Genomic DNA, 25,155 nt, shown 5'->3' on the forward strand with positions numbered 1-25,155 from the left:
ATTTCTATTTTCTATAGTGTTGACAGACACTATTAAATAGTTTTTCTTATATTGTATACATATTTGAAATGATCAGGAAAACAGTTTAGTATTTCAGTGCCACTTTGTTATATTATATAAGCACATATAGTATATTGTATTTTTGGATCATACTCAAAGTTGAGTGCACAGGTAGTGTTAAGTTAAAGCCAGATTTCTGGACTTGAGTTCTAACTTATCTTTGTTTATTGAGCAGTAATCACCTTTGTTCAATTCTTAATATGGTTTGCATTTTGCATTGTTAGTCTTTGAAAAACTTTGTTGTTCTAAATTTCTGACCTTAAGTGGTCAAAAAGAAATAAATTAATAAAACAAAGCCTAAAGCTGTGTTTTAATATATTTCTTAACATTTACATTTACATTTTCAGCATTTAGCAGACGCTTTTATTCAAAGCGACTTACACAATGAGCAGAACATTAACAGTGGTTCATGGCAGTGCATTGGTTTATTGTAAGTCTAGTGTGAGTCTTGTGTTTTCAAACAAATTAGTGCAGTTAATTTTCCTTGCCTTTGTTAAAGGAAATAAAATTAATAGGAAAGGTTTTTTACTGTCTGTGGGAATTTGTGCCTATTCAGTCAAAACAGCATTTGTGAGGTTAGGCACAGTTGCTATCGACATTTTAATTAATCCCAAAAGTGTGCACTGGATTAGAGTTTCATTACATAAAACAAGTTAAAACCATGTATTTATGAACCTCTCTGTTATGGGGTGGTGAGCGCCTCACAACAGAGAACAATACTGAGACTGAAAAGCCACTAAATTAAAAAAGGAATATAAAAATGAATTAATTAACAAAATAATAAAACTCAAGAAACTTCAGCTTAAGATACCCGATTCACCGGCGAGTTACAACCCAAACACTCACAGGAGAACCAGAAAGCAGAACATATACATTTACATTTTCGGCATTTAGCAGACGGTTTTATCCAAAGCGACTTACAGTTATGACTGAACACAATTTTGAGCAATTGAGGGTTAAGGGCCTTGCTCAGGGGTCCAACAGTGGCAACTTGGTGGTGGTGGGGCTTGAACCGGCAACCTCCTGGTTACTATTCCAGTACCTTAACCACTTAAAGCATAAACAAAGATTAATTAATGAATTAATAAAGCTGCCACATCACTATAGTTCTACCTTCATTAAACTCCTTCTACTTTCATGAGTACTCTTGTCCAATTGGATGCTTACAGTATAATACTCTAGGGTACCATGCAATGGAAAAGGGGACATTTGTACACAGGGTGTTTGTGTGTATGGTCTCTCCTCTATTGGTCCAGTTATTTTCTGGTCATGAAAGAGAATTTGCCAAAATGTGAATAGATGAAGCTGTTGGTGTTTACAGTGTGTAGACAACTATAACATTTATTTGATAATCCAGCCTTGTAAAGGGATCAGGCAAGTCCCATGCACAATAGTTTTGTAAAATCTTTTTGTAAAATCTTTACTTTTGCCAGCAATAAACATAAGGTTATGTATATGTGTAGCATTTAAATAAAACATTTAAGAAAAAAACAATGCGAGTTCTGACTGTAAAAAGCACACATTTATGAAAATTAATTCAAGTGAATATTGTTTTCATGAAATGTCATTGATCATTTGACAAGTATAACAAATAGAGAAATACAGGAATTAGACATAACTGGTAAAGTATGCTACATTCATAAAACAAGACAAATATTATACACTGACCTGCCATAACATTATAACCACCTCCTTGTTTTTACACACACTGTCCATTTTATCAGCTCCACTTACCACATAGAAGCACTTTGTAGTTCTACAGTTACTGACTGTAGTCCATCTATTTCTCTGCATGCTTTGTTAGCCCCCTTTCATGCTGTTCTTCAATGGTCAGGACTCTCCCAGGACCAATACAGAGCAGGTTTTATTTGGGTGAAGGATCATTCTCAGCACTGCAGTGACACTGACAGGTGTGTTAGTGTGTGTTGTGCTGGTATGAGTGGATAAGACACAGCAATGCTGATGGAGTTTTTAAACACCTCACTGTCACTGCTGGACTGAGAATTGTCCACCAACCAAAAATATCCAGCCAACAGCGCCCCATGGGCAGCGTCTTGTGACCACTAATGAAGGTCTAGAAGATGACCAACTCAAACAGCAGCAATAGATGAGCGATCGTCTCTAACTTTACATCTACAACTAGGCGGGAGTGTCTAATAGAGTGGACAGTGAGTGGACACTTTATTTAAAAACTCCAGCAGCACTGCTGTGTCTGATCCACTTATACCAGCACAACACACACTAACACACCACCACCATGTCACTGCAGTGCTGAGAATGATCCACCACCCAAATAATACCTGCTCTGTGAGGGTCCTGACCATTGAAAAAGAGGGTGAAAGCAGGTTAAAAAAGTATGTAGAGAAATAGATGAACTACAGTTAGTAATTGTAGAGCTACAAAGTGCTTCTATATGGGCAGGTGGAGCTGATAAAATGGACAGTGAGTGTAGAAACAAGGAGGTGGTTTTAATGTTATGGCTGATCAGTGTAGATTATCAACAGCTAATTACGATATAATCCACACAACTAATATAAAATCTGATCATATTTTGACCCTGATGCACAGTAAACCACAAAAGGAGCACTGAGCAGCTTTCCTCTTTGCTAAATCATTGCAATGGGTTAGAACGGTCTGTCTTAGCTGGTTCAACAGAGACTCCTGTTCAATGGAGTGTGAAATACTTATATACATAATTTAAGCCTGGTTTATGTTCCTTCAGATACCTTGTGAAACAGAAAGCTAATTCTTCTACAAGCTTGTACACTTTTTGACAAGAGTCATTTCAGGAAGTAGTTAGCTGGATGTTGGGAATGACAGTGGTGCTGGTGTAGTTCCCCCAGTCCACTGTATGGTTGCTCTTAAGGTGGAAGTATGCCTTTGGTGCAGGGCACGTCAGGTGAACAACGACTCCAACAATCAGCAGCAAGACCGCAGCCAGTAAAATCAGTCCTCTCCTTAGCACTAACTGTTGAATGGAGAGCAGGGATTTGGTTTGATCCTTATCCACCTCCCCATCCTCCACTTGATCTTTACCATGTTCAGTTTTCTCTTGTTCTTTGGTGCTTACTGGGCTGTAGGCATTTACTTTAGAGCAGCTGTTTACAGGTAGTGCCTAAAATGGGATAAGGAAACATTTCCAAGTAAGTTGAACAAAGTTATCAAACATCTACTGTATATGACTTACTACTAACACTGTTCATAATTCACTGTGGAAGAATCTTCACTATTTTTTGCAGAATAGCTTTAAATCTGACTCAACTGAGAGGTAGTTGCGAACTACTTGTTTTAAGTCTCATCCCAGCATCTCTACTGGGATTTCAGACTGTAACCAGGCCAACACTTTTGTTCATTTTTAGCTGTATGGAAATGGTCTTGCTTTTATAGCTTGGATAATTTTTCGGCTGCATATTATCACCCAGCCTCACCTCAAGAGGAATGTGTTTAATTAATTGTTATTACAAATTAATATTGGTCTAAAGTGCCACCCTGTGGTCAAACACTGCTAGATACAGTCAAAGTCAAAGTCTGCTTTATTGTTACTACTGCAATATGTACAGGACATACAGAGGATTGAAATTATGTTACTCTCAGACCCATGGTGCAACAATAAACATTAAATAAACACTAAACCTAAAATATATGAAAAATATAACAATTGAATAAACACACTAAAACGCAAAATATATTCGTATAGAGTCGTAAAATATGAAAAATATAGGTCCCGATATTAACAACCGAGACAGTAAAGTGACATAATGCAGCTTAAAGTCTTTGGGTATGACCAGTGCAGTTTTAAACAGTAATGCAAATTGGATGAGCTTATAGACAGGTTAAAGTGATGAGTGCGTTAACAGTTCCTGGGGATGTTAAAGTTTGGTAATTGACATGTTAAAGTTTGACAGGGTAGGTGTTTGATACACTGTGTACCAAACCTCCTGTGGTTAAAAATTATCATATGGATTAAATTACTGTAAAAAAAAAAAAAAAGGTGCTGCATCGGGCATTTTTTCTACAGTGTTCTCTCTATCAAGGCTCAGTAAGTCAGTGACTGAAACACCAAGTTGTGCCTTCTTTCCAATACATGCAACTCTTTCATTCCTCCCAGCACGTTTCAGGGCCTAAAGTTCAATAAATAAAAAAAGCATAAATAAGTTTACACAGGCTGTAGCTCTATACTGCAGCAAACTGTTTTAAAAATGCCATATTGAGAAAGTACATTTTATAGCCTTATACACAGCAATCTATGCAGCTATATATCTTTATAGTTTCTTACTGTAGCCACGTCTCAAGTGCCATGCCTTAATCCCTACCTGCTCTGTGACCTTTTGCCAGTTGAGTTTAAAAATGACAGTGATGAAAAAGCAGGCTTGGATGATTACACCAACCAGGAGACCAAGTGTTAGACCTAAGCAGAAAAGAAAGAAATTGTGCTTTAACTTTAAAAATCTTTAACATTGTAATTTGTTTAATTTAAACACATTAACCAGCATATACAAACTGTGGAGAACAAAACAGTAACAGTACATGTGAGAGTCACACATTTCAAGAGCACATCTAACCAGCCGAAAAGACTTGAGAGCTATTTAAAGTTTCCTCCTGATTGGGCATCCAGTTTAGAGAGACGGCCCAAACTAGACAAGGTGCTGGTGGTGCCATACACCTACCATTTCCTCAGCAGTTAAGGTACTAGACTAGTAATCAGAAGGTTACTGGTTCAATCCCCACCATCACCATATTGCCACTGCTGGGCACCTGAGCAGGGCCTTAACCCTTAATTGATGAAATTATATTTAGCCACCAGTGGGTCACTTGAGATAACAGCATCTGCAAATGCCACAAATGTAAACGTAAATGGACAATCCTAAAAAGCCAACGGATGACCTTTAACCCCTAATTTTTGCCAGTCATTAAATACTGTGGGGGATCTATAATAATATGAGGCAGTCTTGCAAAAATCATTACTAGTGAATATCTTTGTAAAATTCTACGAAATTCAACACATCTGAGGCAATATCACAAAACCAGATGCACCCTGTGACATGTTTTTTTCTGATTCAGGAAAGAAAATGCCCCATGCCCTGGTTTTTATGAACTCCAGGCAGAGGTAAACCTCTTTTCTTATTCTACTCAATCAGAACTGAACATGATTACAGTTTCATAAAAAAGTTCTGTAGTGCAAATGAGATCTACACAGATTTCATCATATATGTTTTTAAAGAATGCTTCAATTTCTTATAGTTTGTCCAATTCTTGAAACTAAAAAGGCTAGCGCTAAAAAAATTATCATATTTTAACTTCTTAAAGGACTGGGTAAAGAGTGTATGGCAGAAGTGGTGATTACCAAGAATCCTGAGCTCCACAGCAAACATCAGGGAAATTCCCAATGGCAGTCCAATACAGTAATAACAGACCAGGTTAGATACAGCTGCTATCTTCTACTTTCCTGAACCCAGAATAATCCCTGAACTCACACACTAGATTGAAAACAAAATCATAAAATAAGTGTAAAAAGGAGTGTAGAAAACTTAATTATTAAAATAAAGTCAATCTTTACTAATTGCTAACAGTATAAATATTATTATTATTAAAGGACTAATTATTAAAAAATAAGTAATTGCCATGGAACCACTTTAAAAAGTGTACAAATGATAGTAGGGGCATCCAAACTGGCTGGATTGAATAAACTTTAATCTGCAGCCAACTGAAAGTTTTAATGATATTTTCAGAATTAAATTTTGATGCTGAATCTGCACTCAAAATGCACCTGCAATTAATGTTAAAATTATTAAAAGGACAGCACTTCAGCTCCAGTGGTCTCTTAGGTGCTGCACAACAACATAGTTTCTGAGGTTGAAGATTTATTCTTAACCTTCAGTCATTGACTTTAAATAGTTTTGCTTGTTCTTTTTGTGGGTACTCTAATTTACTTCCAATAACATGCAGATGCACCAAATAGGTCTAACATACAGCATACGTAGATATGTGTCATTCAGCAGTTAATAATTGGAGCCTTGACAAGGGTTCTTTTCTGAATGAATAAGTTTATATTAACGTAATGAAATATTATGTAATAAAAATATAAAATTAATTCATCAAAACTAGTTTATTAATCTATTACATTGCAGAATTACTTGTTCAGTGGTTTCCATTATTGGCAATATTCATGTATTTATTATTATTATCATTATTATTGTTGTTGTTGTTGTCAAACTAATACAATTTTCAGGTGACAGTTATGATAACTCACCACTAGTGCATCAAAAAACTGTAGGAAAACATAGAATGTCATATTGTCTGATACAATCTCAATGATACTCCTGCAGGAAATAAAAAATAAATATTTTAAAAAACATGTAGTATCATGTAGTCTTTCCTGAATGACATATTTTTATTGATTATTCTTTACTGAATATACTAACTTGAATTATTACTTACTTATCAGTTGTAAAGATACGGCCCAACACTGATTTGGTAGAACCAAGCACAATCCCCTGTAACACAGCCAAGACTCCTAAAACAAAGAAACCAACAATGTTGTGTCAGAAAGTAGCCCAAAACAGCAGTAGACAAACATATTTTAAAAAATTGAGTGAATTTAGGTAAAACAGGCCTTCGTGTAAAATGTGCAAAATAAAAATTAAATATACTAGCTTAAATGCTGTTCACAACTATTACAAACTAAAAGAAAAGTGTTGCAATTTTTAAAATGAGCAGTAAAATCATAGCCTCCATCAGTGTTCTTGACATTATTTATCTTACCTGAAACAATGAGAGTCACTTTACTGGTGATTAAGGCTCTGGGGGTGTCTCCTGCACCCAAAGCATTGCCCACACGTACACATGCTGCTGCATGAACACCCAGAGGAAACTAGAAAAAATGTGTCTTAGTACATTTACTGTTGGACTTACCTAACACATAATGCACAGATGTTTGAAACACTGCTGGCAAACCCATTTGGGCCTGTAAATTAGCCAGCAAGCACAAAATAACATGACACTTAACTGTCATGCACTGGTTATATAAAACCTGATTATATAAGATGTGTTACAAAATGAATTAATGATAGCAAGACCCTATTTATAGCAGCCCTAAACGCTCTCTGTTGGCTACTGTTTAGCATAAAATAAACTAACAGCTAACAGGTAATCAAGACAAAAACACATAAAAAAAACTGTCAACACACATCTGTCAATAAGTACTAAAGAAATATTGAGAAACTCATGCTGACCATGTAAGTGATGGCTCCAAGTTCTATCAGCACATGTTGGGCAGCTAGGTCCACCTCCCCCAGCATACCTACCAATGACATAAAGAGTATGGTTTTAAAACATGTAGTGAAATAATATTTGTTATTTATTCTCTCACAGAGAATAACTGAGAAAAAGAAAGCGTGACAATAATGATTGTGGTATGACATGATATCATATTCAAGGCCAAATAGTGTGTGGATACTTGACTATGAGCTTGTTAGATGTCCCATCTCAAAACCAGGGACATTATTGTGGATTTGCCACCCTTCCCACCTGAAGCAGCCTCTGATTATCTGGGAAGACTTTCTATAAACGTTTTAAAATGCTTTTTGATATTTGTGCCTATTTAGTCAAATAAGCATTTGTGAGGTCAGGCACTGATGTTGGAACATCTCTACCAGCTCCGTTCGGGCCAATGGATTCTTTATGCTATTTTTTTTGTACACAGAGGCACAGCCATGCTAGAACAAAAAAAGAATCAAAGAACTTTTACTTTATATGATATAGCTGATATACACACTTGTTAGCAATAGCTTTGCTTTAAACAGCTAAACTTAATTAAAAGAATAGGCAGTATCAGTCTCCATTGGTCTAAAAGGATTTCACTATATTTTGAAAGATGAAAGCCATGCCAGGCACTGATGTTGGCTGATTTGTCACACACTTCATTTTCAGTGAGCATGTGTGCCACTTTGGTTGGCTGCTGTTGTTCCTAGAAATTTCTGCTTTACAAAAACAGACAATGTGCTTCCCAAGATCCCTCATTCTACAGAGATTGCATGGCTGTATACACTTTTTATTTCTATAGTAGCAACGTGTAGCTAAAATAACCAATTTCACTGGTTAGAAAATGTATCTACATACACAAACCCACACACCTGCGAGGAAACCTCCAATTTCATAGACCCACCACTCAAAGCAGAGCATGAGGGTACTAGGGATGGCGAGTCGCATGAAGGAATCCCACTCCTGCAGTGAAGCAGTTGACCAGCCTGAAGAGGGAGACACAACACATATCACTACATATAGATATACAGCTTTACTGCATCAGCAGTATACAGATATACATATTTACTGCATCAGCAGTATACAGATATACAGATTTACTGTATCACAGTATACAGATATACAAATATACTGTATCAGCAGTATACAGATATACAAATTTAGTTTGGTTCCTTATCATTTCACATACACTCAGCTCCAACAACATCCATGCCCTTTATAAACATGGATTTAAAAAGTTATGGAAAATTGTTTGTGCTTAATTAGCTCAATCTTACACAGAAATATAAATGTTAAAATGTAGTATTTTTAATCTTATTTAGGTAACAATGGTCAGAGGGACTTGGTTTTGTCGGTTTAACAAAAGGCTACAATGTTTTGCAAATTTTCAGCCATGATCCTTAATAACATTTTTCCTACGAGGCAGAAATGCATTTTTATCCTGGCATGTTACAGCTCGGCTGCTCAAAACAGCTCCGGTTGCTTACATTATACGGTTATTGTCTTTCAACCATAAACATAGCATATGGTGTTTTCAAACATGTAGATATTTTTTTTTGCCATTGACAAATGTATTCTTTTATTGTAGTAAAAAGTGATATTCTTAAAAAAAAGTAATAACAATGCCCATCTGTCCATGAGCTGAAGCTGAGGTGTAATTGGGCTATACAGCTATGCATCTGTTAAACAGAGTTTTGGAGTGGCCTAGTCAAAGTCTTAACCTGAACACAGAACAGTGGTGAGACCTGAAAGTAGTTAATGACTATAAAAATATATGTAAAAATTTAAACATGTTTTTTTTTTTCTTTTAAATCATCAAAGTTTTGGTCCACTAGTAAACAAGTTAATGGGGGTAATTACTTTTACACAGTGCCGTAGTGCTCTGGGGTATTTTAAAGTAATGTCAGTGTAAGCCTTGGTTTCAGATCAGGACTTTCTCAAAATATTGACACAGGCTTACTAGAGTAAATCTCTGTGTGTGTGTGTGTGTGTAAGTGTGTGTGTGTAAGTGTGTGTAAGTGTGTGTGTGTGTGTGTGTGTGTGTGTGTGTGTGTGTGTGTGTGTGTGTGTGTGTGTGTGTGTTTTGCTCACCACCCCATGTGCTGACATGCAGTTTTTTCCAGTGGATGTAACTGAACAGCAGGAGACAGATAGAGATGTGAGAAATACTGCTGGCTGCAGCTGAGCCCCTGCAAAAAATATACACAGCAATACTTCTAATGAAAAGCAGATTCATTATACAAAACAAATGTACAGCACTCTATACACACACACACACACGCACGCACACACACACACACACCTGCCACCAGGTGTGGAACAGTGGGTGACCATGTCTTACACACACACATATACACACACACACCTTTGTTCACTTTTATTACTTTAATTCAATACATTTTTTTTCTTAAATTGTTATTACCATTTGCGCTTTTCTTCTTACACTTTTATATGTAAATCTGTAACTTTATATATTGTATATTTTCTATTATTGTTGTTTTTTATTTTTTATTCTTATTTTACTTTATTCTTATTATATTTTCTAAATATGGTACCAGTCTTTGGCAATACAAATGTCCATATTTTGTCATGCCAGTGAAGCTACGTTTGAGTTTGAGTGAGTGAGTGAGTGATTGTGGTAAATTACAAGCCAGGTCTTTGAAATAGGTAGACCTACTTTACTCCCAGTCCCATCCAGAATATGAGGACATAGTTGACCCCCACATTTAATATGTTGGCTACAATAGCGGTGTACATCTGAGGCAGGATGATTCCCTGAAACAGAACATGATTTCTTTATTACTGCGCAAGCAACACATTGGTACACACTGTTATTATACTTATTATACTTAACATTGAGTCTGGGAAGACTGTAGCTCTGTACCTGGTTCTGAAGGTAAGCAACCTGCAGGTGATGCAAGAACATGGCCTAAAACAGAAAAAAAAACACATACTTTAAATAATCTACAAAAATAATAAACAATCTATTCATAAAATACATTTTCATTATTATGTAACATATCTACATTACATTTGTGAAGAATCAGGTACTTCTACATTTCAATATTTTAGTTTTTTTTGTCCTTTTGTTCTGTTACATATTTAAAGAAATTGAACCTTAACAGTCTGTGAGGAGTCTGGCATGTTTGTGTGAGTTGCCTCTGGTTATTTAAGTTTTCAGTTCTTTTATGTCCCAAAACATATTTACAGGTAGTTTGGTAACTCTAAATTGACCCTTGGTGGGAGTAAGTGGGTAATATTATAATTATAATTATAAGAATGGATTGGTGGTGTTGTTTGCAGGCTTCTGACCTACCACAGTGTTGGTTAGAGCAAAACAGATAATGGTGATGAATATTTTTTATTGAATGTAGCATTTCTTTACACATGCTAATAAATGCAATCACTTACTGGAACTGCTGGCAGGAAGGCAAAAATATACAATTCTGCAATTCTAAGGGGAAAAAATGTTGAAATTATACAATTTCTTCAAAATGTATTAATGAATCAATGTACTCATTATTTGTTAGGCGTGTTATAAGGTATGCCTGTCTTGTGTCTTCACTTATTAAACTTATTATCTTTAACACCTATCATATTGGGGCACTTTATTTATACAAACACTGACTGGTCTATTGCACAATGCATTATCCATGTACTATCCATTCATTATTAAAAAAGAGGCTGCACTTGACAAGTCAGTACAACTAGAGGAGGGCAGTGTAAATTTCCTCTTTATTTACATGGGCTCACAGATGCCTGATTTTGCCAACTGATTTTGTTCCCTTTTATTAAAAAGAGAAGATTGGAATACCAGCCCAGGAAGCTGCAGGAATCTTTTCTCAGACTCCAGGCCACAAATCGCTATGGCATGATTAGTGATCAAATTTCTCCCAAAAATTTTTTTGTTCTACCACATAAACTATTAGTATCAACTGGTTTTATTTCCTACAGTTTTATAACCTTTAAGAGACTGAAGAAATTACAGATTCAAATACTTTTTTTAAACACTGTATTTTAACAAATCCACTGTATGTAGTGATGAAACAGGTTACCTCGTGACCTCGGCTTCTTGTTGTAAGAGTAACAGAATGGACCTTGAGTTGATGAGGATTGCCCAGCATGGCAGGCAGAAGAGCAGCAGGATGAGGATACTTCTTTGCAGAATCTCCCCAACACGCTTCATGTTTTTACTGCCAAACGTCTACAGACCCAAACCACCACAGATAAACAGGTAAAATGTACATACAGCACAGATGTGCACAGACTGTCTATCTGTTTTGGCACTTATTTTTGTTTAGATACATGATGAAACCTAATTGATTTCTGCTTTAGTGTAATTTAAGAACATCTATTTTTTTAACCACTATAAATATTAGGGTGCCTGCGGTAGCTGGTGAACTTACCCGGGTTCCCAGCGAAGCAGGTGTTACAGACCAAATAAACAAAAGGCCTTAAATAAGAGGCCTTGTAATTAGGGCTGACGACCCGCAGCTGCAGCTGGCTTATTTAAGCCTGCGCAGTGCAGTAGTGGGTGTCGCACCTTTGGCTTTTGTTTGTGGCATGTTAGCGGTCTCCACTCACTTTTTCAGGGCAAGCTGGTTACCCCAGGTGACTTGTAGGTTGGTTGGGTGTGTAGGCTGAAAGGCCGAGGTAAAAATAGGTGTTTCTTTTACTTCTGGCAGGGAAAGTGTGGTGCGACTCCGTTCAGCCTTCGAGCTGAGTTTGTTGGCGGCCGTTTTGCCGGTCTTTGTAGTTACTCGGGGCTTTGCAGTTCTCTAATCCCCTTGCTTCTTTCTATCTGTTATAGATCGTCTCTCCCCGATACCAACATGCCTCGATCCTGCTAGACGTGCTTTCGGCACCCGCGTTCTTTATCACTGAAACTATTTTGTAGTTTAACTTTTTTCCCTAATTAGCGCTTCATAAGCACGCCGAGGTTTCCTTTCCATACACCAGTGTGGTGCATGGTGAGCGTGACCGCCTAGCTATCTAGCGATCGGGGTTCGCGTCTCATCTTTTGTGTTGTGTTTTTTCTCTTTTTCAGTTACTCTTGCCAGCGGGTATCGGCGGCGTCAATCGGGGTTCGCCCGATTGTTTTTTGTTCCAGTTTTTACCTTTTTCTTTGGTTCTTTTGATTTAAATAAATAAGCTTTTTATTTTTTTAAATCTGCGTTTTGAGTCCTCCTCCTTTCCACGTAACAGTAAACAGATAACTTATCATACTAAATACTGATAATACTAAAAGCTCACCTGAGACACCAATGTGTCACACGCCAGGGCAAGACCACACCCTGTAGCTACTGTGGTAACACTGACAGTCTGTGAAGAAAAAAGATAAGAAAAAGCTGTCACTGCAAGGGTTCTTTATTGTTATTATTATTACACAGCCTTTACTTTTATTTTGAAGCTACTAGTCACTACACATAGAAAGTATCCAGAATTTATCATAAAAAAATAAGACTTCTTACTGCAGAAGCCAGTGCAAATCCAGCCAATTCAGCATTCCCCAGGTGACCAACAAAGATGGTGATGACAAATGGCTGAAGGAAGTGTAAGATCCGGGAAGTGAGCTGCAAAATACAAATAATATAAAAAGAAGACTGACTGTATAAAGTATAAAACATTTTCAGAAGTTTACATACACTGGAACATGTATGTCATGGGATTTGTATGCCTTGGCATTTCATTGATTGGTTTGTTTGTTTTTTCTTTGTTTAATTTTACTGTGAATTTTCTGAAAAAAAATGTCAATATCAAGATTATTGTCAGATTATGATCAATTAAAGATTATTGATTTGGATAAAAGTTTCATAATTTCCTTTAACTTTATTGCTGACTACAGCAGATGACTGTCTGGGCTTTAAAAGACTTAAAGTGAGTAGATTTAAAGTAAATATAATTACTGTATTAAAAATTATATTAAATAAAAAAACACAGGTTATAGATACTTATAGATATTTATAAATAAAAAAAAGTAAAAAAAAAAATTATTTGTCTTTATAACCTGCACAGTCAATTATTTGTAGGTATCCTGATAATGCATTATCTTATAAATAGGCTTCATACAAGACTGTCCATTTTAAAATAGTTTCAGCACCAGCTTCAGCTTAGGTAAAGCTGAAAATACACCAATTGTCTTACTCTAAACTGGCTTTCTCATCCTGAAACATGTTTTCAATCTAGAAAAAGCCTAAAAGGCTCATCAGACTACATTTTCCAGGGCCCATTGATTCAGATGTTGTGCTGCCTACACAAGGCTATATTTGTTTGTGCACTGGTCTTGGGTAGACATGGTTCCAGGAAATTGGGCTGCCATAAATTCCAACTTTGTGAAGCTAAAGATGCCACTTTCCCCCTAAGACAATCTAAGAGCAGATGTGCTTTAATCTTTTCAAAGTTAATTGATGTCTTTGTCAGTGAGCTTTGACAGTTCATGTTTGGAGATAGATTGGAGATTTCCTTTTCATTTTAATAGCCCACTTAATTCTGGTCAGAGTCATGGAGGGTCTGATTTTACCAGGACACAGGGCAGGAATACCCTGGACAGGATGCCAAACCATCACAGGGTTTTAGCCATCCTCCCACAGATATCTGTGTAGACTAGTAGACTCTAGCGTGACCGCTGTGCCACCTGAGCAGTGCACCTGCAGATACATTGTCTTCTTGGAATTCATTTAACTCACACAAATTGTCATAACTTGTTCTAAACTAAAGCCTTCTTATAGTAACACCACACAAGGGTGGCCACCAGTTTGCAAAACATAACATGGAAGAATCTGTAGCGGGTACAATGTAAAAAATACTTTTGATACAACACAACGACAAAAAATATTCTAAACCTCCAGATTCTGAATCTTTCATTCTCCCCCTCCTCCAAAATAACATTTTACTGATAAATTCTGCATCTCTTTGTCACACCACATTGATTGTTGGGACTTTGGGGGATAATACAGACTCACTGACATCACTGGTCCAGTTGTCCATGAATAGCATTTTCTCATAAATGGTTTTAATAAGAGGAAATAAGCAACAATGCAGGTGTTTTGAAGTTTTTTGAATACGCAGCATATTGTTCCGCTAACTAGTGTCACATGTGACTGTTTCCCTTTAATTTTTAAAACATATTAAAGTAAATTCAGGTAAATTAATCACTTTTAGCTTCTTGCCAAGATATTTCTATTGTGTGTATATTCTGTATAACATAATTAAAAAGGAGAAATTAATTTTTTAGCACAAGCTCAAAAATACATTAGGTACATGAGGCCATAATTTACTGCTCTGATTTAATTTTAAAGAATATCAATTAAAGTTCATTATTTAACCAAAAAGATGCGTATTTATAAATTCAGACAAGGACCATATTTTTATTTGTAAAGAGCTTATGAAATCAAAATACAAGAAAGCTTTTTTTATCCAACCGTAAGTGTGTTTAGAACTTGCTAGATGTAACTCATGTGAGTTTAGTGTTTCAAATGCCCTGCAAATCTTGTACGTAGACATAGCATCATAGACTCTATTTAGTACCAGAAGATTTAAATAAAAATTCAATACATCTGCTGAGATTAGGTCCTGGTTGAATTTACCAACAATAATGTAATTCAAAAATATTTTTAAATTTACAAAAAAGTTGTCTGATAAAACAAAATTACATCCTTGGCATGACTATCCCATTCCCATGGCCTAAACCTCAATAAAGCCCTGTGGAGTGAGTTGCAAAGGTAATGAGCAAAAAAGGACCTTGGAGTCTAGAGAATGTAAATTCTGTATTGAAGAGTTATCTTAAATTCCTTGTGCTGGATCCTCCAATCTTAACTTGAATTCTAGGAAATGCCTTGGTGATTTAAAGTTATTGTTAATGTAGTACAACTGTGTGGCAGTTATTGTAAAACGTTTTTTTTTTTTTTTTAAACATTTTTATAAGTGTTTTTGCTTACTTAGAGGTAAATTTTTAACTCTTTAAATCCAATGTAACCTGATTTACACCTCAAAATGTGCTATTCTTGCACAAAACTTGTTGTACTTCAAAATTCACCAAGTGTGTAAGGTTTTTAAGGATGAAAGCAAGGAGATAACTCACCAGAGGCCCTGTTAGACATAGTACTTGATAGAGCTCCTCTCTGTAGACCAGGGGCACCCAGCGTTGCACAAAGCCACAGCGGAACAGTCGAGAACTGGGTGCTGTTGCCTCGGTGACCAGACCGGTGCCCGCCAAGGGGCTTGCAGTCTCCGAGATGCCAGCTTTATCCATTCAGTCTTGACAGAGGGGGAGAGGGGAAGAAAGTAAGACAGAGAACACCAGAAAAAGAAGTCCTGTCCAGCAGTGGGTCCTGAATCTGTGCTGTCAGTCCATGGAGGCCAAGTAACAAAAACAAGTGCAAAAACTAGAAAGGGGGAGAGAGAGAAAAGAGAGAGCGAGATATATACAGTGTATCACAAAAGTGAGTACACCCCTCACATTTCTGCAAATATTTCATTATATCTTTTCATGGGACAACACCATAGACATGAAACTTGGATATAACTTAGAGTAGTCAGTGTACAGCTTGTATAGCAGTGTAGATTTACTGTCTTCTGAAAATAACTCAACACACAGCCATTAATGTCTAAATAGCTGGCAACATAAGTGAGTACACCCCACAGTGAACATGTCCAAATTGTGCCCAAATGTGTCGTTGTCCCTCCCTGGTGTCATGTGTCAAGGTCCCAGGTGTAAATGGGGAGCAGGGCTGTTAAATTTGGTGTTTTGGGTACAATTCTCTCATACTGGCCACTGGATATTCAACATGGCACCTCATGGCAAAGAACTCTCCGAGGATGTGAGAAATAGAATTGTTGCTCTCCACAAAGATGGCCTGGGCTATAAGAAGATTGCTAACACCCTGAAACTGAGCTACAGCATGGTGGCCAAGGTCATACAGCGGTTTTCCAGGACAGGTTCCACTCGGAACAGGCTTCGCCAGGGTCGACCAAAGAAGTTGAGTCCACGTGTTCGGCGTCATATCCAGAGGTTGGCTTTAAAAAATAGACACATGAGTGCTGCCAGCATTGCTGCAGAGGTTGAAGACGTGGGAGGTCAGCCTGTCAGTGCTCAGACCATACGCCGCACACTGCATCAACTCGGTCTGCATGGTCGTCATCCCAGAAGGAAGCTGACGCACAAGAAAGCCCGCAAACAGTTTGCTGAAGACAAGCAGTCCAAGAACATGGATTACTGGAATGCCCTGTGGTCTGACGAGACCAAGATAAACTTGTTTGGTTCAGATGGTGTCCAGCATGTGTGGCGGCGCCCTGGTGAGAAGTACCAAGACAACTGTATCTTGCCTACAGTCAAGCATGGTGGTGGTAGCATCATGGTCTTGGGCTGCGTGAGTGTTGCTGGCACTGGGGAGCTGCAGTTCATTGAGGGAAACATGAATTCCAACATGTACTGTGACATTCTGAAGCAGAGCATGATCCCCTCCCTTCGAAAACTGGGCCTCATGGCAGTTTTCCAACAGGATAACGACCCCAAACACAACCTCCAAGATGACAACTGCCTTGCTGAGGAAGCTGAAGGTAAAGGTGATGGACTAAACCCAATTGAGCACCTGTGGCGCATCCTCAAGTGGAAGGTGGAGGAGTTCAAGGTGTCTAACATGCACCAGCTCCGTGATGTCATCATGGAGGAGTGGAAGAGGATTCCAGTAGCAACCTGTGCAGCTCTGGTGAATTCCATGCCCAGGAGGGTTAAGGCAGTGCTGGATAATAATGGTGGTCACACAAAATATTGACACTTTGGGCACAATTTGGACATGTTCACTGTGGGGTGTACTCACTTATGTTGCCAGCCATTTAGACATTAATGGCTGTGTGTTGAGTTATTTTCAGAAGACAGTAAATCTACACTGCTATACAAGTTGTACACTGACTACTCTAAGTTATATCCAAGTTTCATGTCTATAGTGTTGTCCCATGAAAAGATATAATAAAATATTTGCAGAAATGTGAGGGGTGTACTCACTTTTGTGATACACTGTATATATATATATACAGTGTATCACAAAAGTGAGTACACCCCTCACATTTCTGCAGATATTTAAGTATATCTTTTCATGGGACAACACTGACAAAATGACACTTTGACACAATGAAAAGTAGTCTGTGTGCAGCTTATATAACAGTGTAAATTTATTCTTCCCTCAAAATAACTCAATATACAGCCATTAATGTCTAAACCACCGGCAACAAAAGTGAGTACACCCCTTAGTGAAAGTTCCTGAAGTGTCAATATTTTGTGTGGCCACCATTATTTCCCAGAACTGCCTTAACTCTCCTGGGCATGGAGTTTACCAGAGCTTCACAGGTTGCCACTGGAATGCTTTTCCACTCCTCCATGACGACATCACGGAGCTGGCGGATATTCGAGACTTTGCGCTCCTCCACCTTCCGCTTGAGGATGCCCCAAAGATGTTCTATTGGGTTTAGGTCTGGAGACATGCTTGGCCAGTCCATCACCTTTACCCTCAGCCTCTTCAATAAAGCAGTGGTCGTCTTAGAAGTGTGTTTGGGGTCATTATCATGCTGGAACACTGCCCTGCGACCCAGTTTCCGGAGGGAGGGGATCATGCTCTGCTTCAGTATTTCACAGTACATATTGGAGTTCATGTGTCCCTCAATGAAATGTAACTCCCCAACACCTGCTGCACTCATGCAGCCCCAGACCATGGCATTCCCACCACCATGCTTGACTGTAGGCATGACACACTTATCTTTGTACTCCTCACCTGATTGCCGCCACACATGCTTGAGACCATCTGAACCAAACAAATTAATCTTGGTCTCATCAGACCATAGGACATGGTTCCAGTAATCCATGTCCTTTGTTGACATGTCTTCAGCAAACTGTTTGCGGGCTTTCTTGTGTAGAGACTTCAGAAGAGGCTTCCTTCTGGGGTGACAGCCATGCAGACCAATTTGATGTAGTGTGCGGTGTATGGTCTGAGCACTGACAGGCTGACCCCCCACCTTTTCAATCTCTGCAGCAATGCTGACAGCACTCCTGCGCCTATCTTTCAAAGACAGCAGTTGGATGTGACGCTGAGCACGTGCACTCAGCTTCTTTGGACGACCAACGCGAGGTCTGTTCTGAGTGGACCCTGCTCTTTTAAAACGCTGGATGATCTTGGCCACTGTGCTGCAGCTCAGTTTCAGGGTGTTGGCAATCTTCTTGTAGCCTTGGCCATCTTCATGTAGCGCAACAATTCGTCTTTTAAGATCCTCAGAGAGTTCTTTGCCATGAGGTGCCATGTTGGAACTTTCAGTGACCAGTATGAGAGAGTGTGAGAGCTGTACTACTAAATTGAACACACCTGCTCCCTATGCACACCTGAGACCTAGTAACATTAACGAGTCACATGACATTTTGGAGGGAAAATGACAAGCAGTGCTCAATTTGGACATTAAGGGGTGTAGTCTCTTAGGGGTGTACTCACTTTTGTTGCCGGTGGTTTAGACATTAATGGCTGTATATTGAGTTATTTTGAGGGAAGAATAAATTTACACTGTTATATAAGCTGCACACAGACTACTTTTCATTGTGTCAAAGTGTCATTTTGTCAGTGTTGTCCCATGAAAAGATATACTTAAATATCTGCAGAAATGTGAGGGGTGTACTCACTTTTGTGATACACTGTATATATATATATATATATATATACAGTGTATCACAAAAGTGAGTACACCCCTCACATTTCTGCAGATATTTAAGTATATCTTTTCATGGGACAACACTGACAAAATGACACTTTGACACAATGAAAAGTAGTCTGTGTGCAGCTTATATAACAGTGTAAATTTATTCTTCCCTCAAAATAACTCAATATACAGCCATTAATGTCTAAACCACCGGCAACAAAAGTGAGTACACCCCTAAGAGACTACACCCCTAAATGTCCAAATTGAGCACTGCTTGTCATTTTCCCTCCAAAATGTCATGTGATTTGTTAGTGTTACTAGGTCTCAGGTGTGCATAGGGAGCAGGTGTGTTCAATTTAGTAGTACAGCTCTCACACTCTCTCATACTGGTCACTGAAAGTTCCAACATGGCACCTCATGGCAAAGAACTCTCTGAGGATCTTAAAAGACGAATTGTTGCGCTACATGAAGATAGCCAAGGCTACAAGAAGATTGCCAACACCCTGAAACTGAGCTGCAGCACAGAGGCCAAGATCATCCAGCGTTTTAAAAGAGCAGGGTCCACTCAGAACAGACCTCGCGTTGGTCGTCCAAAGAAGCTGAGTGCACGTGCTCAGCGTCACATCCAACTGCTGTCTTTGAAAGATAGGCGCAGGAGTGCTGTCAGCATTGCTGCAGAGATTGAAAAAGTGGGGGGTCAGCCTGTCAGTGCTCAGACCATACGCCGCACACTACATCAAATTGGTCTGCATGGCTGTCACCCCAGAAGGAAGCCTCTTCTGAAGTCTCTACACAAGAAAGCCCGCAAACAGTTTGCTGAAGACATGTCAACAAAGGACATGGATTACTGGAACCATGTCCTATGGTCTGATGAGACCAAGATTAATTTGTTTGGTTCAGATGGTCTCAAGCATGTGTGGCAGCAATCAGGTGAGGAGTACAAAGATAAGTGTGTCATGCCTACAGTCAAGCATGGTGGTGGGAATGCCATGGTCTGGGGCTGCATGAGTGCAGCAGGTGTTGGGGAGTTACATTTCATTGAGGGACACATGAACTCCAATATGTACTGTGAAATACTGATGCAGAGCATGATCCCCTCCCTCCGGAAACTGGGTCGCAAGGCAGTGTTCCAGCCTGATAATGACCCCAAACACACCTCTAAGACGACCACTGCTTTATTGAAGAGGCTGAGGGTAAAGGTGATGGACTGGCCAAGCATGTCTCCAGACCTAAACCCAATAGAACATCTTTGGGGCATCCTCAAGCGGAAGGTGGAGGAGCGCAAAGTCTCGAATATCCGCCAGCTCCGTGATGTCGTCATGGAGGAGTGGAAAAGCATTCCAGTGGCAACCTGTGAAGCTCTGGTAAACTCCATGCCCAGGAGAGTTAAGGTAGTTCTGGGAAATAATGGTGGCCACACAAAATATTGACGCTTCAGGAACTTTCACTAAGGCGTGTACTCACTTTTGTTGCCGGTGGTTTAGACATTAATGGCTGTATATTGAGTTATTTTGAGGGAAGAATAAATTTACACTGTTATATAAGCTGCACACAGACTACTTTTCATTGTGTCAAAGTGTCATTTTGTCAGTGTTGTCCCATGAAAAGATATACTTAAATATCTGCAGAAATGTGAGGGGTGTACTCACTTTTGTGATACACTGTATATATATATATAGAGAGAGAGAGAGAGATAGAGAGAGAGAGAGAGAGAGAGAGAGAGAGAGAGAGAGAGAGAGAGAGAGTTACTTATTAAATAACCTGCTGCCTTTAGCCACCCAGTGAGCCTGAGACAACCCCGGCCACAATCAAGCTCTTTATAATTCCCTGTATTAAGTTCAGCATTACTAGAAAGTGGGAGGAAGACCTCGGCAACACTGTTCCACACTGCTGTAATCTTATCAAGAATGTTTGTGAAAAGAACAGAAAGTCTAGTCTTGGCCTAACCCGAAGTTGTAACCTATAAATCCCATCATTATTTAACTGGGTCAGGAATAAGCAGCAAAAGTGTAATGGTAAAGTGGCAGAGGGCCACATATTGACCCTTGAAGCACTGTGTGAACATTGAACTCAAGCAGCTAAGTATTAATCGCCCTTTGGTCAGAATTTTGTTCTGGGTCTAAGCACTTAATGGTCTTTTTTTTTTGCTTGGCACAATTCCAAATCAGGGGGTTTAATGGGGGAAATAAATGACACAAGATTTTTGTTGATCATCATTTATCTATCACTGATTAATCTTTAAGAGTATGACAATTGCATTACCTGGTAAAATTACAACACTGCATATCACATATAACCTTTGGTCATACTGTTCCTAACTGGCTGCAACCAGTGATGGCATAGTTAACTTTAAAAAGTAACTTAGTTACTTTATTGATTACTTGATTTAAAAAGTAACTAAGTTAGATTACAAGTTACTTTATTAGTTACATTCAGCAGCTGCCGTAATGCAACTGGAGCTGCGTAGGCGACTGAAGCGGAATAAGAAACAAGAAAGACGCGGAAAAAGAGTCCTCTGTTCACAAGTGTAAGTAAGATAAATAAAATAAAATTTTTAGAGACAAATAAATAACAAAAAGATGATAAACATCCAAATTTTGGCGAGTGGGGTTTGTAATGAGTCTGTAACTATGGTGATATTACGTCATCCCGTCCCCACGTGTAGTACGTAGCGGTGTTGTGTGCATACTGCACACTTCTGTACTGAAAGTATGTACAGTAATCCCTCGCTATATCACGCTTCGACTTTTGCGGCTTCACTCTATCGCGGATTTTATTTGCAAGCATGTCTAAATATAAATCACAGATTTCTGCAGACAAGGGGTGTGTTTGAAAAGCTAGCTCTCTCTCGACATAGACGCATTTTACATCATGCTGTGCGCGCTCCCGATTAGGAGGCTGTTCCAAATCCTAGATGCCTTAATATCCTCACTTCTTAACATTTCAATGTTATTTTCACTCAAAAACGAGTGAGCATCCGACGCTGCCTTAGTGATCAAGACAATCCCAGAATTCATTGCGGGTCAGGTGCTCCTCTCTCGCAGAAAAATAAACATGGCTGACGGTACGAACAAACGAATGGAGTTCTTTTCAAACTTAAATAAAATATTACTGATTTTTAACTTGTATAAACTTGTACCGAGTGTTTTTATTTGCAAGTTCGAGCTTGTCAGGAAATGTAACCGTTATCGTTACATGAAGAGAGATGTTATATTGACGTTAGCATGCTGTGCTACCTCAATCCATTGGTTTTAATGACAAGATGCTAAATGCTAAAGCCGATGGAATTGGGTTATAAAAATAACCATATAAACACATGTTTTTACTTCGCGGATTTTCACTTTTCGCGGAGGGTTCTGGAACGCAACCCCCGCAATCGAGGAGGGATTACTGTACTTCTTTACCGGCCGAGTAGTGCATACTTCCTCCAATCTAGTGCATACTCTGTAAGTATGCGATTCCGAATGCAGCTTGTGACTTAATTGTCGCATAGGCCAGACGTCACTCCCCGAGACGCAAAAATAGTAACGCACAGTAACTTGGATAAGTAACTTTAATCTGATTACTGGATTGGAAATAGTAACGCGTTAGATTACTTGTTACTGAAAAATGTGGTCAGATTAGAGTTACTGACATCAGTGGCTGCAACATTTAACCCCAATCAACTCAACAAGTCTTGCACAACTTTTATCAATCTATCCTATAAATGTATAGGTAAAAGTATTCAGTCCAAGATAGAGAATACAGAAAATAAAAATATACACATTACACACATACAAAAACTTTACCCGTTGTGTCTGGACCACTTTAAAACATTAACGTACCATTTTTTTACTTTTTTCTATGGATTTGTTTAACTGTCAAACTGTGTTGGTATTGGCCTTGCCCATTACTATCTCTCATAAGGAACCTTGTCATGTGCAAACTGCTCCATACGTACACCGACCAGGCATAACATTATGACCACTGACATCAGGTGAAGTGAATAACACTGATTATCTCTTCATCACGGCACCTGTTAGTGGGTGGGTTATATTAGGCAGCAAGTGAACATTTTATCCTCAAAGTTGATGTATTAGAAGCAGAACAAATGGGCGAGTGTAAGGATTTGAGCAAGTTTGACAAGGGCCAAATTATATTAGCCTTACGAATAATCTTAAATCCTATTATTTGTTGTTGAAGTTTAAAATGCAGTATTATCAGATTAAATAAAATACCTGGTTTTACAGTTTTACAGCTGGTACAGTTCCAAACAAAGCAACAGAACCCGCGTAGAGTTCCTAAGATCCTAGGTTCGATCCTCGTTTCTGGTCACTGTTTGTAAAGAACTTCACATGTTCACTTCTGGTTTGTTTGGGTTTTCGTAAGGTACTCTGGTTTCCTTCTGTCTGAATATAGTAGGTAAATTCAATTATTTGCCTTAAGGTATGTGAATAAATATGTAACTGTATGTTGCCCTGTGATGGATAATGCCCTATCCAGGGTGTATTTTTGCCATTGAAGTGTTTACAGGCAGCGCTGGATTCATAGCAAGCCTGACCAGGATGAAGGAGTTAGTAAATAAATTACTGGAATACTCTAATGTCATACAATGCCATCTGCTGCATTTACTATGGTACAGTCCACTCTATTCCAGTAATGTTTCTCATTTCACCAGTTCATTTATTGAATTCAGTAATTCAGCTACAGCAATCCAATTTGTAAACAACATGCAACCACAATTCAGAACCAACCCCTGCTGTTAGGGCTGGGATTATACTTCAGGTAATTCACTAGGAAGCAGAACAATCCTCGTGCTCTATGCACGTGTCGTATTAATTTCTTCTGATTCACAAACAATGTGCTGAATAAACATAGGGAACTCACAGCAAGTATAATCCTGCAGTGGGGATTACTGTAATTAGTTATTGCAATACATTCAAAATGTATTCTGAATGAATTCTGAGGAAGTTATACTTTTATGTATTTTTAAAAAATAATTTACTGAATATATTTAAAATTCTATTCAGTATTTACCCATAAATCTTCAAAATATTATCCCTGGTTACTGCACAGCATAAACAATCAGCATTGTTAGAAAATGTCTTTTACAGTAGCACTCAAAGAAAACCTTTGACTGTCACGTGCAAGGTAAACTTGAGGTTTATCAGATAGGCGTGGAGAAAGTAAAGATAACAATAAAAAAGTTGTATGGTGTTGTATATGTATCTTTTTAATCAAGCACAGATGTTGGTCAAAAAGCCTGGCTTGCAAATTGCAAGTTAACTCATGCTAAATGTGTTTAATAGGATTAATGTCAAAGGATCTTAAAGTTGTTTTAAGTTTTACAAATCATTTTATAGACTTTGCTGGGATGGCTCGGTGACTCAGTGGGTAGCACTGTCGCCTCACAGCTAGAAGGTCCTGGGTTAGATTCCCAGGTGGAGCGGTCCGGGTCCTTTCTGTGTGGAGTTTGCATGTTCTCTCTGTGTCTGCGTGGGTTTCCTCCCATAGTCCAAAGACATGCAAGTGAGATAAAATTGTCCATGACTGTGTTTGACATTAAACTTGTGAACCAGTATTCACAAGTATTTAGGTACATGTAAATAGTTTTGACCTACGATACACCCATGCTAACTATTTTGCAGACTGACAGATGTACACCGATCAGCCATAACATTAAAACCATCTCCTTGTTTCTACACTCACTGTCCATTGTATCAGCTCCACTTACCATATAGAAGCACTTTGTAGTTCTTCAATTACTGACTGTAGTCCATCTGTTTCTCTACATGCTTTTTTAGCCTGCTTTCACCCTGTCCTTTAATGGTCAGGACCACCACAGAGCAAGTATTATTTAGATGGTGGATCATTCAGCACTGCAGTGACACTGACATGGTGGTGGTGTGTTAGTGTGTGTTGTGCTGGTAAACAGCAGTGCTGCTGGAGTTTTAAAACTCCTACCTAGATGGAGTGGACGCTGCCCACAGGGCACTGTTGGCTGGATATTTTTGGTTGGTGGACTATTCTCAGTCCAGCAGTGACAGTGAGGTGTTTAAAAACTCCATCAGCATTGCTGTGTATTATCCACTCATACCAGCACAACACACACTAACACACCATGTCAGTGTCACTGCAGTGCTGAGAATGATCCAACACCCAAATGATACCTACACTGTG

General features: G+C 38.6%; 1 protein-coding gene across 1 annotated transcript; it reads right to left on the reverse strand.

Annotated features, from left to right (window-relative positions):
* Positions 1–2,845: 2,845 nt before the first annotated feature.
* Positions 2,846–15,571, reverse strand: slc47a1 (solute carrier family 47 member 1). The gene is given in 17 exon segments (XM_063012134.1): positions 2,846–3,176; positions 4,048–4,181; positions 4,374–4,468; positions 5,405–5,537; positions 6,311–6,380; positions 6,499–6,574; positions 6,823–6,931; positions 7,293–7,360; positions 8,193–8,306; positions 9,412–9,509; positions 9,998–10,095; positions 10,205–10,249; positions 10,732–10,774; positions 11,376–11,524; positions 12,574–12,642; positions 12,792–12,893; positions 15,401–15,571. Coding segments are annotated over 17 exon segments (1,905 nt in total).
* Positions 15,572–25,155: the final 9,584 nt, after the last annotated feature.

This window comes from Trichomycterus rosablanca, chromosome 16 (assembly GCF_030014385.1).
Source record: "Trichomycterus rosablanca isolate fTriRos1 chromosome 16, fTriRos1.hap1, whole genome shotgun sequence".
Taxonomy (NCBI): Eukaryota; Metazoa; Chordata; class Actinopteri; order Siluriformes; family Trichomycteridae; genus Trichomycterus; species Trichomycterus rosablanca.